Genomic DNA, 16,500 nt, shown 5'->3' on the forward strand with positions numbered 1-16,500 from the left:
TGTGAAAAATGCTCTAGTTCACCCAGTTTTTAAATGAAATTTTAAATGAGATGCTTCAACCAATCAAAATTGATCATTCATTTGACTGGTGAGACTGTAGGAAACCAGGCCCTCTCGGGCTCTGCTGTACGACATTGCCAGATAGCAATCTGTCCTACATTTCAGTGAGCGATTGGCTTGGAAATTCAAGTCATAGGAAGTGAGCCTACAGAAATACTTGCACCTAAAGGCAAAAGTGTTTGTAGCAGCACTGAATACAGTTAAGCTGAAAGCTATCTAAGTGTCTGTGAATAAGGAGTGGTTAAATAAATTACAGTCCTTCCATGCAATGGAATACTTCCCTATCACTACTATTCTAAAGAATGAGGTAGGTCAACACAGACTGACACTCAAAGATGTTCCATAATGTGTCATCAAGTGACTTACAAAACAATATATGGAATGATCTCAATGTTTTTAAAATGATACAGTTTACATACACAGCTTAGAAGGATACACGTATCTGTCTTTTCTTTTTTTTTTTTTTTTTTTTTTGAGTCAGAATCTTGCTCTGACACCCAGGCTGGAGCACAGTGGCATGATTTCAGCTCACTGCAACCTCTGTCTCCTGGGTTCAAGTGATTCTCCTGCCACAGCCTCCCAAGTAGCTGGGATTACACGTGCACACCACCATGCCTGGCTAATTTTTGTATTTTTAGCAGAGTCGGGTTTCACCACGTTGGCCAGGCTGGTCTTGAACTCCTGACCTCAGGTGATCTGCCCACCTTAGCCTCCCAAAGTGCTGGAATTTACAGGTGTGAGCCACTGTGCCCAGCCATATGTGTCTATCTTTACAGACTGAAAATACAAGGCATTTCAGTTTTAACCTTATGTGTGTTTTAAATTTTTTCCAAGCTTGTATTACACCCATAATCAAAAAAGATTTTTAATTTCTTAAAAATAATAATCATTTGAGAAAAGTGCCCCATTTATTATAAGAGCTATTTGTTCTCCTCTCAGTGCACCTGAGGACCTTCCCAGAGTCAAGAAGTCACGCAGGTCTGCGTCACCCTGCAGGATGAGGTGACATCTCCTCAGAGTCCTAATTCTTGTTCAATTAAAATCCACAACATGGCTGGGCACGGTGGCTCATGCCTGTAATCCCAGCACTTTGGGAGGCTGAGGCGGGCAGATCACCTGAGACCAGGAGTTTGAAACCAGCCGGGCCAACATGGTGAAACACCGTCTCTACTAAAATACAAAAAAGTAGCTGGGCGTGGTGGCACACACCTGTAGTCCCAGCTACTCAGGAGGCTGAGGCAGGGGAATCGCTTGAACCCAGGAGGTGGAGGTTGCAGTGAGCCAAGATTGTGCCACTGCACTCCAGCCTGGGCAACAGAGCAAGACTCTGTCTCAAAAAAAAAAAAAAAAAAAAAAAAAAAAATCCACAGCATAAGGATAAGTTCCCCTAATGAAGGATTTTACCTACTGCCAGGTACTATTTGCTGCATGGGAAGATGAACACACAAGGCAGCTCATTGATATGTTATGTTAACCCTCAGAAGAAACTCCTTGAAATGGGAATCTCCAAAAGTCATCCTATCACAATTCACAATCCACATGAAAACATAAATATTCTGGCCGGGCACAGTGGCTCACACCTGTAATCCCAGCACTTTGGGAGGCCAAGGTGGGTGGATCACAAGGTCAGGAGATCGAGACCACGGTGAAACCTCGTCTCTACTAAAAAGACAAAAAAAAAAAAATTAGCCGGACGCGGTAGCGGGCGCCTGTAGTCCCAGCTACTCAGGAGGCTGAGGCAGGAGGATGGTGGGAACCCAGGAGGCAGAGCTTGCAGTGAGCCGAGATCGCACCACTGCACTCCAGCCAGGGGGACAGAGCGAGACTCCATCTCAAAAAAAAAAAAAAAGAAAGAAAATATAAATATTCTAACATTGAACACTTAAATATTCACACTGGCCCTACCAACAAGATTCATGTGTCAGCTGCACACTCTCTTTACTGGCCACCGAAAAAGAAGGTTGCCAGTCCAGCCAGCAAGTCCCTGCTATTCACATGAAGTGATGTGGCCAACTGGCTCGAGAGCCCTGTGGCAATCCATTGGCCCTGGTGGCCCAGGAGTGACGGCACCTTCTTCATTCACCTCCAAGAAGGCATTAGTCTCTTTGGAAGAAGTCAATTTCCTTGTGTGGCAGACTTCTGTACAACCTGAGTTCTTTTTTCCGAGTTTGTTCTTCAATCTCCTCTTGTAGGTCTGATATGCTAAGTGTTAAAACATACAAGCATTAACAATCACTTTAACAAAGAGTCTAATTTGGTGACACTGTACACTTGTCAATCCTTCAGGTGTCTGGGTGGCATCATGTATGTATAAACACCCAGGAAAAAGAAGGGGGACGAGAGAAAGTTATGGAACAGAAGGATTCGCTGTATCAGAATGATTCTTCTGTCTGGAGGGAACCATTTGTGATTGAGGCTCATTCATCAGGTTGCTGACAGCTCACAAACTCGTATATTCATTCATTCACTCATTCAGTTAGTCAGTCAGCTGGCAAATCCTGCAAGTGCTTACTAGGAGTAGGACACTCTCCTGGGCTCTGGGCTGGAGCTGGGAATGAGCCAGAAATGATGCTTCCCTCAGTCTCTCCAAGAGAAGGAATGAAAACGTGGGTCTGAGACCAAGAGTTTGACTCTAATATGATTTATCTTATCTATTGGGGAAATTAAGCCGCACGTATTCCTTATATTGTTTATTGATTGTTATTTCTGTAATCAGTATATAATAATAACAATCAGCAATCAGGACATAATCAGTTCTATCAGTAATCATTGAGTCTTACTCAGACCTAATTCCCTAACAACAGTGAAAATGTACCATGGCCCAAGATTAAAACATATATATGTATGTGAACATATTAATATATATATATATTTCTTTTTCCACTTTTAGATTCAGGGGGTCCATGTGCATGTTTGCTTCCTGGGTATATGCAGTGATGCTGAGGTTTGGGAAACAAATAATCTTATCATCCAGGTAGTGAGCACAGTACCCAACAGTTCGTTTTTCAACCTCTGCCCCCTCCCTCCCTCTTCTAGTAGTCCCCAGTGTCTATTGTTGCCATCTTTATGTCCATGAGCACTCAATGTTTAGCTCCCACTTATAAGTGAGGTTTTGGTTTTCTGTTCTTGCATTATATATATTTTTTAAATTTACCCTCTGTGAACACACATAATAAATAACTCCAAAGTAATGTATATTTGGCTGCACTCACATGTGCATACACATATATATTTCAATATCTGTATATGTGTAATGTTTCATATTTGAAAAATATTTCACAGCCATTCAGCACAAGTCTTAGTCACAGAAACATTGAAATAACTTGGCATTTGGGAGACCTCAAGGCTTTTAATGAGACCTAACAAACCAACGCTTAAGAGCAGCAAATGTCACTTTGGAGCTCAATGATTGCTCATGGAGATCTTGTCGTAACAAGTTACGAAGTCTAAGTTCTGATAGTGGATTCACTTTTTTTTTTTTTTTTTTTTTTTTTTTTTTTTTTTTTTGAGAGGGAGTCTTGCTGTGTCGCCCAGGCTAGAGTACAGTGGCGTGATCTCGGCTCACTGCAAGCTCCGCCTCCCAGGTTCACGCCATTCTCCTGACTCAGCCTCCCGAGTAGCTGGGACTACAGGTGACCACCACCACGCCCGGCTAATTTTTTTGTATTTTTAGTAGAGACAGGGTTTCACCAGGTGTTAGCCAGGATGGTCTCGATCTCCTGACCTTGTGATCCGCCCGCCTCGGCCTCACAAAATGCTGGGATTACAGGCATGAGCCACCGCACCCGGCTGTGGATTCACTTTTGTGAAGTATATTTGTTTATAATTATAAGCTCATTTTCAGATTTTTTAAATATTTTTCTGTGAAACTCCCACTTGTGCCAAACTATCCTGTCTATGCACCTTATCGTCCCCAGAAATGTCAGGCTTTCAAAAAGTGTATCACAGTGTAGTCCCAGCTACTCGGGAGATTGAGGCAGGGGAATGGCGTGAACCCGGGAGGCGGAGCTTGCAGTGAACCGAGATTGTGCCACGTGCTACACTCCAGCCTGGGGGACAGAGCGAGACTCCATCCCAAAAAAAAAAAAAAAAATGCATCACAGGGGCAGCAGAGGCAAGTTTGGATTGAAAAAAAAAGGTCGATAAGTTGGGGTGAACAATTTTCTGTCAGTTATTTGCTACCCAATGTGAGTTCACCCACCTGCAACAATAAGAAATCCATCTATCAGCTGGAAGAGTCCATAGGCCAGTGGGAAACTCAACATCTGGACCAAGTGCTCAGCAGTGAAAGATAACTGGAGCATGGTGATGCACATCTGAATATTCTGAGCTCCAGTTTCTAAGGAAATCGTCCTGCACCTAGCAAAGAGAAAATGTTTCAAGAGTAATGCACTAGCAATAAGAACTATTCTCACATTTTCTCATATGCATCATAACAATTAGAAGCTATGACCTCAGGCCACAGAAAATGTGTACTCATTCCATAGTTATTTGCTGAATTCCTACTCTGCAGGTGGTCTTCTGAGAGGCACTGTGGAGTGGGGCTTTGCAAACCCTGCTCTAGGCATCTGAGTGAAAAGACAAAATAAACACACAGGAAAGGCTCAGCAGCAACACAAGACAAAGTGTGGCCAAAGGCCATGCAGATGTAGAAATTCAGAAAATGGCAGAAGGGGTGAGAGAAGGCTTCATAGAGGAGTGGGATCAAAGGATGGAAAAAAATAGAAGAAGCTTTTGATGAGGGGGAAATATTATAAAAATTAAAGTGCCAGGGACAGGTGTGAGTGTGGCCTATTCAGCAGGCATTGCATATACTGTAAGCCAATCTGCAGAGAGGAGAGGATTGGAGGAGATGAGAAGGGAAGGTTGAGTTAGAGATATGATGCAGGGCATGGTGGCTGATGCCTGTAATCCCAGCACTGAGAGGCAGAAGTGGGAAGATTACTTGAGCCAGGAATTCAAGACCACCCTGGGCAATAGAGTAAGACCCTGTCTCTACAAAAAGAAAAACATATATATATATAAAGACATATGAAACAACATAAACTAAACAACACTTAAAAACAAATAAACATGGCCAGGCGCAGTGGCTCACACCTGTAATCTCAGCACTTTGGGAGACCGAGGTGGGTGGATCACCTGAAGTCAGGAGTTTGAGACCAGCCTGGCCAACATGGTGAAACCCTGTCTCTACCAAAAACACAAAACTTAACCAGGCATGGTGGCACATGCTTCTGTAATCCCAGCTACTTGGGAGGCTGAGGCACGAGAATCGCTTGAACCCAGGAGGCAGAGGTTGCACTCCAGCCTGGGCAACAAAGGTCTAAATAAATAAATAAACAAACAAACAAAAAACCCTAAATAAAGACCAAATACCTAAAATGGTTGTCTTTGGTGAAAGAGTTTGGTAATAATTTTTCTTTTTGCTTTCTACTTTTCTATATTTTATTGGTTTTCTGGTTGCATAAAATGAAATAAACCTCATTTGAAAAAGCCAAAGGAGGGAAGAGAGGGAAGACCTGGGCAGGACATTGAGGGCTGAGTTAAGCAGTTTCATGTCTCCAATTTATAAAGGGAGTCTGCAGGGGTTTATACGTGGAAGTGAGGAGATAAAAGAGGTGTTTCAGAAAACAAACAAGCATCTGTGTTTAAGTTGGACTGGAATGGGGAAGAATAAAAGGTGTGTAATGAGGGGGTGAAATTGCAGTCAATGGTACAGGGCAAGCTCTGTGTTCATACTTTATTTCTACTTACTCTATTGCTTGCTACACTTGCCTCAAACCACCCTCACTTCTTTCAGACTTTTGTCAAAAACTCAATATGATTAAGCTACAAAGCTGGAACCCACACCTGCACCATTCATGAGCCAAATCTCAGTCCTGGCCTTTGTCAGGCTATCGGGTTTGAAAAAGATGAGATTGTGGACTACATCTTGCCATAGGAGTACTTTCTGTCCAGAGCCAATTGCATTTCAACCACTCAACAGACTGTGTTCCTAATTGTTAAATTTGAAGAAAAAAAAAAAAAAAACCTGCGTCTAAATCCTAACTCCACCATTTTCTAGCTCTGTGAACTTGGTCAAGTCACTTAATTTCTCTGAAGGATCTGCTCATCAGTAGAATGAGGGTAGTGATAGGATCTACTTCTCAAGCTTGTAGTAAGAAGTAAATGAAATAGATGGGGTAAAGCTTTACCGATCACTTAGTACAACCATAAATGTTCCCCAAATGGACTGGAAGTAGCATAAAACCAATTAAAAATTCCCATCTTTCACCTTTGGAATTCAACTGCATAGTTTACTTTTCTTTAAGAAATTTTTTCTGCTTTTAAAAGTAGTACATACTTATTGAAAAGCTTCAAAAACATACCAAGGAAATACTAAAGAACTAAAATTATCCTTACTCTCCCTACTCAAAATTAAACATTGTTACCATATGGTATATTTCTTCCAGTATTTTTTCATGCATAGAACTCTTTTTGCTTTCTTCTACAAAGTGGGAATTAAATACACGTCGTTTTCTATTCTTTTTTAACTTAAATTTATCTCTTATCAATTTGGCCTTTGCTTTAATTTACATAAAGAATTACCACAATATTTTCCATGAATTGCCATAAGTTATCCTGCTCCATTCCACTGTGTAAGTCAAAACTCTTCATGTCTCCTGACACAGGCAGCAAAGCCTACCAGTGGCAGTGTGTTAACTTTACCTTCCTCAAAAAAAGTTTATGGATAGTTTAACTATACCTTTGCCAAGACTGGTGGGTAAAAAGTGCCAGCAGAAAACCTGTGACATGGCCAATCAAAGGAAAGATGAAACTGATGGTCAGAAGGGTGATGTCTGAATTCCAGGATCCTTTCGCCAGGACCACACCAGCAACTGCGACCACCAGAAGGAGGACCCCACCAACAATGGCCCCAATCTGAAGCAAACAATAAAATAAGTGCATATAAACTCAGGGTTTTTTGCTCTATGATACAAAGTCCATCGAGGTTGTAAAATGCTTGGGATCTAGAAATTTTAGAACAAAGTAGGGACTTAGAGATGACTGAATCCAATTTCACTTTGTAGAGGAGAAATCTCAGTTCCAAACTGGTCAAGTAACTTGCCTATGCTAGAAATGGGTGGAATTTGACACAAATCTAAGTCTTGTTTTAGCATATCTACTTTTCCCTTCAAGTAGATTTTGCCAAAAGGATTGGGAGTAGAGTTTTATTGTGGGTAGAACAAAAGTGCAAAATGAATGGGGTCTGACAATGAGCTTCCAACACCCCTGCACACACCTCTGTGACCCTCTGCTTGTGACCTCCAGTCTGCCCTGCCTGACCATCTGCCTCCCCTCCCACCGCCCCTTCAACCACCAGCAGCTGCCTGCTGCTTTGGTCCCTGTCCTTCTTCCCTCCAAATAAAATCTACCCATTCTTCATTGGACAATCTGAGCTAATACTCATGATCACATGAGAAATACTGATGGAGACCTCTATCCTCTCCCAAATGGATACTGTTTCTTACTTTTGTTGTTTAACAAGAACAGAAAGAAAAAGCCAACAATAACAAAAACAAATTGAATACTTTGAGTTTTAGATAAAATAGGAAGGAAGGATGGCCTAGGGTATTTTGGGAAAATCAGGATCTTGGCAAGCTCCTGTTCATATGTAGACAGTAAAGTGTGTACCTAGTTACAGTGTCAACGTTGATTTGAAATGATTCAGGATGTGAAGGAGGGTGGTCGTAGGAAACTAGAGAAGACAACAAACAAATACACCATATACCCAATACACCATAAATGTGTTCTGGGGGTCATTTTTACTGTTTAAATACAGAGACAGACTAGACCCCTGCCTAAGAAAAAGATGCTAAGACATAAGAAAGCCTCTTGGCCAGGCACGGTGGTTCGTGTCTGTAATCCCAGAACTTTGGGAGGCTGAGGTGGGCAGATCATCTGAGGTCAGAAGTTTAAGACATCCCGGCCAACATGGCAAAATTCTCTCTCTGCTAAAAAAAAAATACAAAAATCACCCAGGTATGGTGGCACATGCCTGTAATCCCAGCTATTCAGGAGGCTGAGGCGGGAGACTTACTTGAACCCGGGAGGTGGAGGTTGCGGTAAGCCAAGATTGCACCACTGCACTCCAGCCTGGGTGACAGAGCCAGACTCCGTTTAAAAAAAAAAAGAAAAGAAAGAAAAATGAAAGAAAGCCTCTGAATGTAACATCCCCTCTTCCTCTCTCTACCAAAGATTTCAAAGTTTAAAATCCACCAAGAGCAAATGAGGAACACTTAAGTTTGTTCAGAAAATGTGTCAGATTTAAAATTAAAATAGAACTAAGAACAGAGAATGAAGATATACTAAAATAATGATAACATTAGCCTAGTTTTTTTTTACTAAGGTGCTCTAGAATATTTATGCATATTATTAAATGTTTTGCCATAAATCCTATGAAATACCCAAAAGAAAAGAGTTTTCAATCTGCTCTTTACAGCAAATAAAACTGACATGTAAAAAAATTGTATCTGGTTTCTCCACTGACACTGATGGATTGATAAAGGAGCTGGAAACTCCAAAATCATGATTTTTGTTGTTGTTGTTAAATGCCCTTTTAAGAAAATAATCAAAATAGAGTATTTGAAAAGCAAGAAGTGGCCGGGCACAGTGGCTCAAGCCTGTAAGCCCAGCGCTTTGGGAGGCCAAGACAGGCAGATCACGAGGTCAAGAGATCGAGACCATCCTGGCTAACACGGTGAAACCCCATCTCTGCTAAAAAATAGAAAAAACTAGCTGAGCGAGGTGGCGGGCGCCTGTAGTCCCAGTTACAGAGGCTGAGGCAGGAGAATGGCGTAAACTCGGGAGGCGGAGCTTGCAGTGAGCTGAGATCCGGCCACCGCACTCCAGCCTGGGAGACAGACTGAGACTCCATCTCAAAAAAAAAAAAAGAAAAAGAAAAGCAAGAAGTTTCCATGATCATTTCCCTCCTCTTGTTTTGAAACAAAATCATAACTACCACACTGGAAATTTTCTCCTACTGAAATAACAATAATAAATGTGGAAAAGGGGCCAGGCACGGTGGCTCATGCCTGTGATCACAACACTGGGAGACCAAGGCAGGAGGATTCCTTGAGGCCAGGAGTTGCAATCCAGCTGGGCAACATAGCAAGACCCCATCTCTAAAAAAAATTTATTTTTATTAGTAGGGCAGGATGGTGCATGCCTATAGTGCTAGCTACCTCAGAGCTTGAGATGGGAGCATCATTTGAGCCTAGGAGATCAAGGTTGCAGTGAGCTATGTTTGTGTCATTGCACTCCAGCCTGAGTGACAGAGCGAGACCCTGTCTCAAAACTTAATTTTTTAAAATAAATATGGAAAAAATGGGACTGTATTCCATGAGTTCAGCTAAAAAAAGAGAGTGAAAATCAAGTGTGCACCATTGATGTTAAAGTCATCCACATGCATTACAAATGTACTATACTAGGCCATCTTCCAGCTCTCTCTGCCCAGCTGATTTGTCTGCTTAGCACGCCCTCTCCTCTCCTTCTCCATCGCACTGAAGGAATGGTGGGAGTTGTTTGGCCTTGTGCCTAACTGGGAAAACAGGGTCCATTGGCACAGGCATATGGAGTGGCAGTGTTCTGTAAGGTAGAGCCAAACAATAAACCACAGAACAAAATTAACTGAGATTTACTACCTGAAACTCCAAGTAACCCCAAATGTTTATTTCTTTATACATGTAAAATATAACCAAAACATTTTTTAAATTTTCATGAAAGCCACACGTATTATAACCTTCTATCTGCTACAGTGATACATAATCAGAAAAAAAATGGAAAGCACCCCTAGGAGACTCACATCACTGTTAAGAATGCCTCCTCTTCACGTTTTGTTGCTTTGTTTTGTTTTGTTATTAGAGATGGGTCTAACTCTGTGATCCAGGCTCGAGTGCAATGGCACGATCATGGCTCACTGAAGCCTCAGCCTCCTGGCCTCAAGCAATCCTCCCACCTCAGCCTCCCAAAGTTCTGGGATTACAGATGTAAGCTGCTGCACCTGGCCTCTTGAATTATTTTTAAAAACCATTTAACAAAGACATTTGCTTGTTTCTCCAGCAGACAAAGGGCAAGACTGCAAAGACAAGAGGAGGTAGAAAGTTCTAGTCACCATCATTCCATAGCTAGACTCCTCAGTGCTCTCTGGATGATTTCATTTAAACAGTCTTATTCATGTAGTCAGCAGCCCTTGCTCATATGTACAAACGACAGCTTTGGCAGTGCCCCCAGGAATGCTTCTGCAAGACAGCCCTTCCTCCTACTCTTCCAATAAACCAGCCATATTCCTAATGGGGTGCCCTTCCATGCTCACTTAAACAGCTGCTGCCTCAAGAGCACCTGTGTGAAGCATTGTGCATGCATGGGCCTGGGCTCTTCTTTCCACACACAGCTTTAGCTTTTTTGACACTAAATCAATAGTTGCTTGTTTTCCAGGGCGTCATAAGCCTCGGGGTACAGGCCTATGGGAGTGGCAGAGCAAGGCTTACAGGGTGGAGGAAATACAATCACTGGATCCAAAACCGCAGGACCTGTAAGGAGAATTTCTGGGTGTGGGGCTGTACTCGCCGAGCTCACTTGTCCCAGCCACTGCTCGCTTCTGTCTTTCAGGCCCCTGAGTCTGAGGATGTGCCAACAGTGGCCAGGGAGCTGCTCACCTTGAGAATGATTTTGGATTGTTTTGGCCATCTGTAATTCACATAGACACCGAAGGCCACAGGGATAGTCAGGCACACAAGGGTAATTCCTAAAGAGAAGAAAAATCCATCAGTGTTTCCCCTGTCACCCTGACTGCACAGCACTTCTCAACAACTTCCATTTCATTTAGATAACAGCTTTAAACTGACATGTTCCCATGCCACTTTCCAAATCTGGACAAACGCCTACAATATTGGCTCCAAAGTTATATAAGCTGCTCATAACATTTTGTGTCTTGTTTGTGAGTGCCTTTCAGAACATATTATCAAAGTAGAATATATTAAATAACTTACTGATCAGAAAAAAGTTGCACATAAAATCATGGTTTCTAAATTAAGGTTTCCCTCAAGTTTTACAGATTCAGTAGGCTCCCGCTGTTGTGAGGAAGTGGTTTCATTTATGGTTTTGAACTATGGGCCATGGGTTGTAAGCCCTCAAGGTGTTTACCTGATACACCAGATTGACACTGACAGTCTTAAGAATCATAATGTCGGCCAGGCGTGGTGACTCACGCCTGTAATCCTAGCACTTTGGGAGGCCAAGGTGGGCGGATTGCCTGAGCTCAAGAGTTTGAGACCAGCCTGGGCAACATGGTGAAACCCAGTCTCTCTACTAAATACAAAAAAAATTAGCCGGGTGTGGTGGCATGAATCTGTAGTCCCAGCTACTTGGGAGGCTGAGGCAGAAGAAGGCAGAAGTTGCAGTGAGCCAAGATCACACCACTGCACTCCAGCCTGAGTGACAGAGCAAAACTCTTTCTCAAAGAAAAAAAAAAAAAAATAGTACCTATCACTTCTCCAAAAACTGACCATACTAGAAAAGGCAGATCATTTCACCACATTTCTCTTCTAAGCTTGGAAAACCCACAGAGATCTTTAGGAAAATGGCAGACTTTAAAGAGAAATAGTATTCAGAAGAGGAGATAATGAAAGAGATACGGGTGTGACTGTGACATGTAGATGAGTTTTCATAATCAGTAAGAATTATTTACGTTCAACCTCCAAGAAAAAGTCAACATTTGCAGGCAATGTGAAAGGTGGTCACAGGAAGGTCTAATTAGAGCCACTAGATCCAGTTAAACCTTGGAGCACAAAGAGTACAATTGCTTTATAGTCTAGTTATATAAGGGTTTGATTCTTGCTTTTTCAAAGTAAATTATCTGGCTTTCTTTTTTTTTTTTTCAAAAATGCACTCTTGTAGGGGTGAAAGTTTGCACTTTGTAATCATATTCCCAGGTTAGAACTCCAGTTCTGTACTCGCCAGCTGCATAATTTTGATCAAGTTACTAAACCTCTTGAAGCCTAAAGATTTAGGAGATTGAACTGGTGACAGAATCTACACTGTAGGGTTATTTAAGGAATTAAATTAGGTACTACAAAAAAAAAAAAATCCCTGCATAAAGAGTTATGTAATTAAGAACAGCTATTATTAGTGTCATCACCATTACTGTTAGTCCTCCATTTCCCAGGCCCATACAGACCTATGTTCTGATAAGGAATGGTGAGATTCTGCTGAAGACTCCAGGACCAGGTGTAGAGATAAATGCAGAGTGGCATCATTCCCAGGGCGGCCACGGTGGAACAGGTTGTCATACTGATGCTGAAATTAAAATTAATACAATGCTTAGGAGAGAGCATTGGACATGAAGAATTTAGTCTTTACCAAAAACAACTCCTGGGACACAATTTCCTAGAGATTACACGGACTAAGCTCCTTGGAGCTCATTTCTCTCCTATTATTTAACAAACGATGGCTATATTTGTGGTCTACAAAGAGATTTCCAGCAGTTCTTGTCATCCATCAACTACCTAATATTTATTTTACTATCTACTTGCCTTAAACATTCTGCTATAGGCACTATAGAATTCTTCTCTTATCTAGTTCTTTTTTATTGAAGTATAATCCACAAGCCATAAAATTCATCATTTTAAATTATACAATTCAGCAGTTTTTAGTATAGTCACAACATTATGCAATAACAGCACCATTTCCAGGATACTTTCATCATCTCAGAAAGAAACCCCATTCCCATTAGCAGTCACTCCCCAGTCTCTCCTTCCCCTAGCCCTTAAATAGCACAAATCTACTTTCCATCTTTACAGGATTACCTGTTCCGGACATCTTAGATGAACAGAATCATACATGTAGCCTTTTTTCTGTGTCTAGCTTCTTTCCCTTAGCATAACATTTTCAAGGTTTGATAACAGTTTGACTGTCCTCTCCAACTCTCATGGTGAAATGTGATTCCCAACGTTAGAGGTGAGGGCAAGTGGGAAATGTCTGGGTCACAGGGGCACATCCCTCTTGAACAGGTTGGTGCCATTCTTGTGGGATTCACTGAGTTCTCACTCAGTTCTTATGAGCTCTAGTTGTTAAAAAGAGTCTGACACCTCCTTCCCCTCTCTTACCATGTGGTGCCTGCTCCTCTTCCCCTTCCACCATGAGTGGGGTCTTCATGAGGCCCTCACCAGACACAGATGTTGGCACTATACTTCTTATGTACAGCCTACAGACCCACCAGCCAAATAAACCTATTTTCTTTAGAAATTACCTACCCTCAGATATTCCTTCATGGCAACACAAATGGGATAAGACAAGGTTTATCCATGTTTTAACATATATCAGAGCTTCATTCTTTCTATGTCCTTATTTTATTAACATAGTGTATCACATTGATTTTTCTGTATATTGAATCAACCCTGCATTTTGAAACAAATCATATTTGGTCTTGGTGTATAATCCTAGATTCAATGTGATAGTATTTTTTATTGAAAATTTGTGCATGTATATTCATAAGAAGTATTGATCTGCGGTTTTCTTTTCTTGTGACATCTAGTTTTGGTACCAAGGGGATTGGAAGTGTATTAGGCTGTTTGCATGGCCATAAAGAAATACCTGAGGCTGGGTAATTTATAAAGGAGGGTCAAAGATCTGCAGGTGGTACAAGCATGGTTCCAGCATCTGCTCCTGGTGAGGACCTCAGGAAGTTCACAATCACTGCAGAAGGCAAAGGGGAAGCGGGAGCAAGCATCTCACGTGGCCAGAGGGGGCGCAAGAGAGTGAGAAAGGGGAGGTCCCAGACTTTTAAACAATCAGATCTCATGTGAACTAACTAAGCAAGAACTCACTTATCACCAAAGAGATGGCATTAACCATTCATGAGAGATCCACCCCATGGTCCAGTCGCCTCCCACCAGGCCCCACCTCCAATACTGGAATCACATTTCAACATGAGATGTGGAGAGGACAAACACCCAAACCGTATCACCAAGTTAGAATGCCACAAAGCTGACTAAACGCCTGCGCAGTGTGAAGTGTTAATAAATATCTGTCAGGAAGAAGTCACCCAAACACCACATGCCATAAGCTCCCCATTGGATAGAGCAGTGGCCCCCACAGTCGCTGACCTGCAGATAGAGCAAGTTGGTTAGGGCAAGGGAGGGTACAGAACCACAGAGAAAGGGAACTGATGTGAGATGCTAGACTGAATTAAGAATTCTGTTCCAATTCTGATATCATGTGATCCTATGATTAGAAACTGGGTTTGGGCCAAGTGTGGTGGTTCACGCCTGGGATCCCAGCACTTTGGGAGGCCAAGACAGGCAGATCACCTGAGGTCAGAAGTTTTAGACCAGCCTGGCCAGCATGGTGAAACTCCATCTCTACGAACAATACAAAAATTAGCTGGGGGTGGTGTCAGGCACCTGTAATCCCAGCTACTTGGGAGGCTGAGGCAGGATAATCACTTGAACCCAGGAGGCGGAGGTTGCAGTGAGCCAAGATCATGCCACTGCACTCCAGCCTGGGCAACAGAGTGAAACTCCATCTCAAAAAAGAGAAGAAAGATGAAAGAAAAGAAAGAAAGAGAAGAAAGCAAGAAGAAAGAAAGAAAGGAAGAAAGAAAAGAAAGAAAGAAAGATAAGAAAAAGAAAGACGTAAGGAAAAAAGAAAGAAAGCAGAGAGAGACGAAGCAGAGAGCGAGAGGAGAGAAGAGAGAGAAGAGAGAGAGAGAGAGAGAGGGAGGGAGGGAGGGAGAGAGGGAGGGAGAGAGAGAAAGAAAATAAAAGAAAAGAAAAAAAGGAAGGAAGGAAGGCGAGAGGGAGGGAGGGAGGAAGGGAGAAAGAGAGAGAGAAAGAAAAGAAAAGGAAAGGAAAGGAAAGGAAAGGAAAGGAAAGGAAAGGAAAGGAAAGGAAAGGAAAGAAAGAAAAGAAAAGAAAAAAAAGGAAGGAAGGAAAGAAGGAAGGAAGGGGAGGGAGAAACTGAGATTTGACATTGAAGTAGAGTGGTGAGTTAGAGTACAAATTAAGATTTCTAGACTTCAAAATGATGGTGTGATACACAAAAAAGCTGAGTCACTTAGCATCAATTTGAGGGGCTGTGTTAAGTAAGGTGATAGTGGGACATCCAGTCTTTGGTGAACAAACCTGGGAAGATTTCTAAAGACAATTAGTCTGTTTATCTCTGTCATTATTGGGGTTGTCTCTGGCCACCTTGGAAAGTGAAATGTAGGTTTGTGAGCTGGATGAACCAAACCAAAACCAACAGCCATGCTACATAGCTTTACCAGGAAAACAACTGAGACCATCAGAAGGAAGTTGTGGTCTTTGTTCAACAAATCCAGAATGAGTTCTAATGGAAAACTAGTTTGTTTATCTCTGTTATTATTGAGGTTAATTGTCTCTAAGTAAAAAGGTTAACACATTTTAAGTGCAACAGACCTTAAGAACTTTTAAGTACCTAATGTCTGTGGTGGAGGGGGAAGAGTACTTGGTTTGGAGTCCTCAAAAACTGTGTATTGTGATTACTGCTATGGTCTGAATGTGTCCTTCAAAATTTATAGGCTGGAAGTCAAATCCCTAAGGCAACAGTATTGAGAGATGGAGCTTTCTGGGAGGTGTTTAGGTCATGATGAATCCACCTTCATGAATGAATTAATGCCATTTTAAGAGGACTCCACCAAGGAAGTTTATTCCTTTTTGCCCTTCTCTCTTCCACCATGTGAGGAGCAAGAAGGCCCTCACCAGACAATAGTTGCCAGCACCTTGATCTTAGACTTCCCAGCCTCCAGAATGTAAGAGAATAATTTCTCTTCTCTATACATTATCCAGTCTCAGGTATCCTGTATAGCAGCACAAAATGTACTAAGACAATTACTATACTGTTATTGCATTATATGAACTAAGTTACTGCTCCACATTTGTAATTTGTTACATTTTCTTGTTTTTTGAAATGGAGTCCCACTCTGTCGCCCAGGCTGGAGTGCAGTGGCGTAATCTCAGCTCACTGCAACCTCCGCCTCCTGGGTTCAAGTGATTCTCCTGCCTCAGCCTCCTGAGTAGCTGGGATTACAGGTGCCTGCCACCACACCCAGGTAATTTTTGTATTTTTAGTAGAGACGGGGTTTCACCATGTTGGCCAGGCTGTCTCGAACTCCTGACCTCAGGTGATCCACCCACCTCGGCCTCCTAAAGTGCGTGAGCCACCACGCCTGGCCGTAATATATTGTGTTTTTGTATTTTCCATATATATTCTTAGTCTACATTTTTTATTTAGGGAAAAGCACTTAGTTACATTAACTGATAGTTAATATTTTACATACTTTAAAGCCTCCTTTGTTATAAACCAGGGAGAGGAAGAAGAGCCCATAGTGCATGTAGAGAAAGAAAGAGAGAAAGAGAAAAAGGAAAGAAAGAAAGAAAGAAA

At 42.0% G+C, this 16,500-nt stretch overlaps 2 protein-coding genes across 2 annotated transcripts in view; both read right to left on the reverse strand.

The window, feature by feature from the left end:
* The window catches only part of CUNH4orf36 (chromosome unknown C4orf36 homolog), a 70,821-nt gene that overhangs the window by 5,545 nt on the left and 48,776 nt on the right, over positions 1-16,500 (reverse strand). The gene's annotated exons all lie outside the window — the stretch shown is intronic.
* Positions 1,918-16,500, reverse strand: part of SLC10A6 (solute carrier family 10 member 6) — a 27,935-nt gene continuing 13,352 nt past the window's right edge. The window contains exons 2-6 of the mRNA XM_017860032.1: positions 12,278-12,396; positions 10,758-10,846; positions 6,806-6,981; positions 4,262-4,419; positions 1,918-2,262 (exon numbers count right to left, since the gene is read on the reverse strand). Coding sequence (XP_017715521.1) covers positions 2,048-2,262; positions 4,262-4,419; positions 6,806-6,981; positions 10,758-10,846; positions 12,278-12,396 — 757 coding nt within the window. The 3' untranslated portion in view covers positions 1,918-2,047. The remainder of the gene's footprint in view (positions 2,263-4,261; positions 4,420-6,805; positions 6,982-10,757; positions 10,847-12,277; positions 12,397-16,500) is intronic.

This window comes from Rhinopithecus bieti, unplaced genomic scaffold, assembly GCF_001698545.2.
Source record: "Rhinopithecus bieti isolate Rb0 unplaced genomic scaffold, ASM169854v2 scaffold_52099, whole genome shotgun sequence".
Classification (NCBI taxonomy): Eukaryota; Metazoa; Chordata; class Mammalia; order Primates; family Cercopithecidae; genus Rhinopithecus; species Rhinopithecus bieti.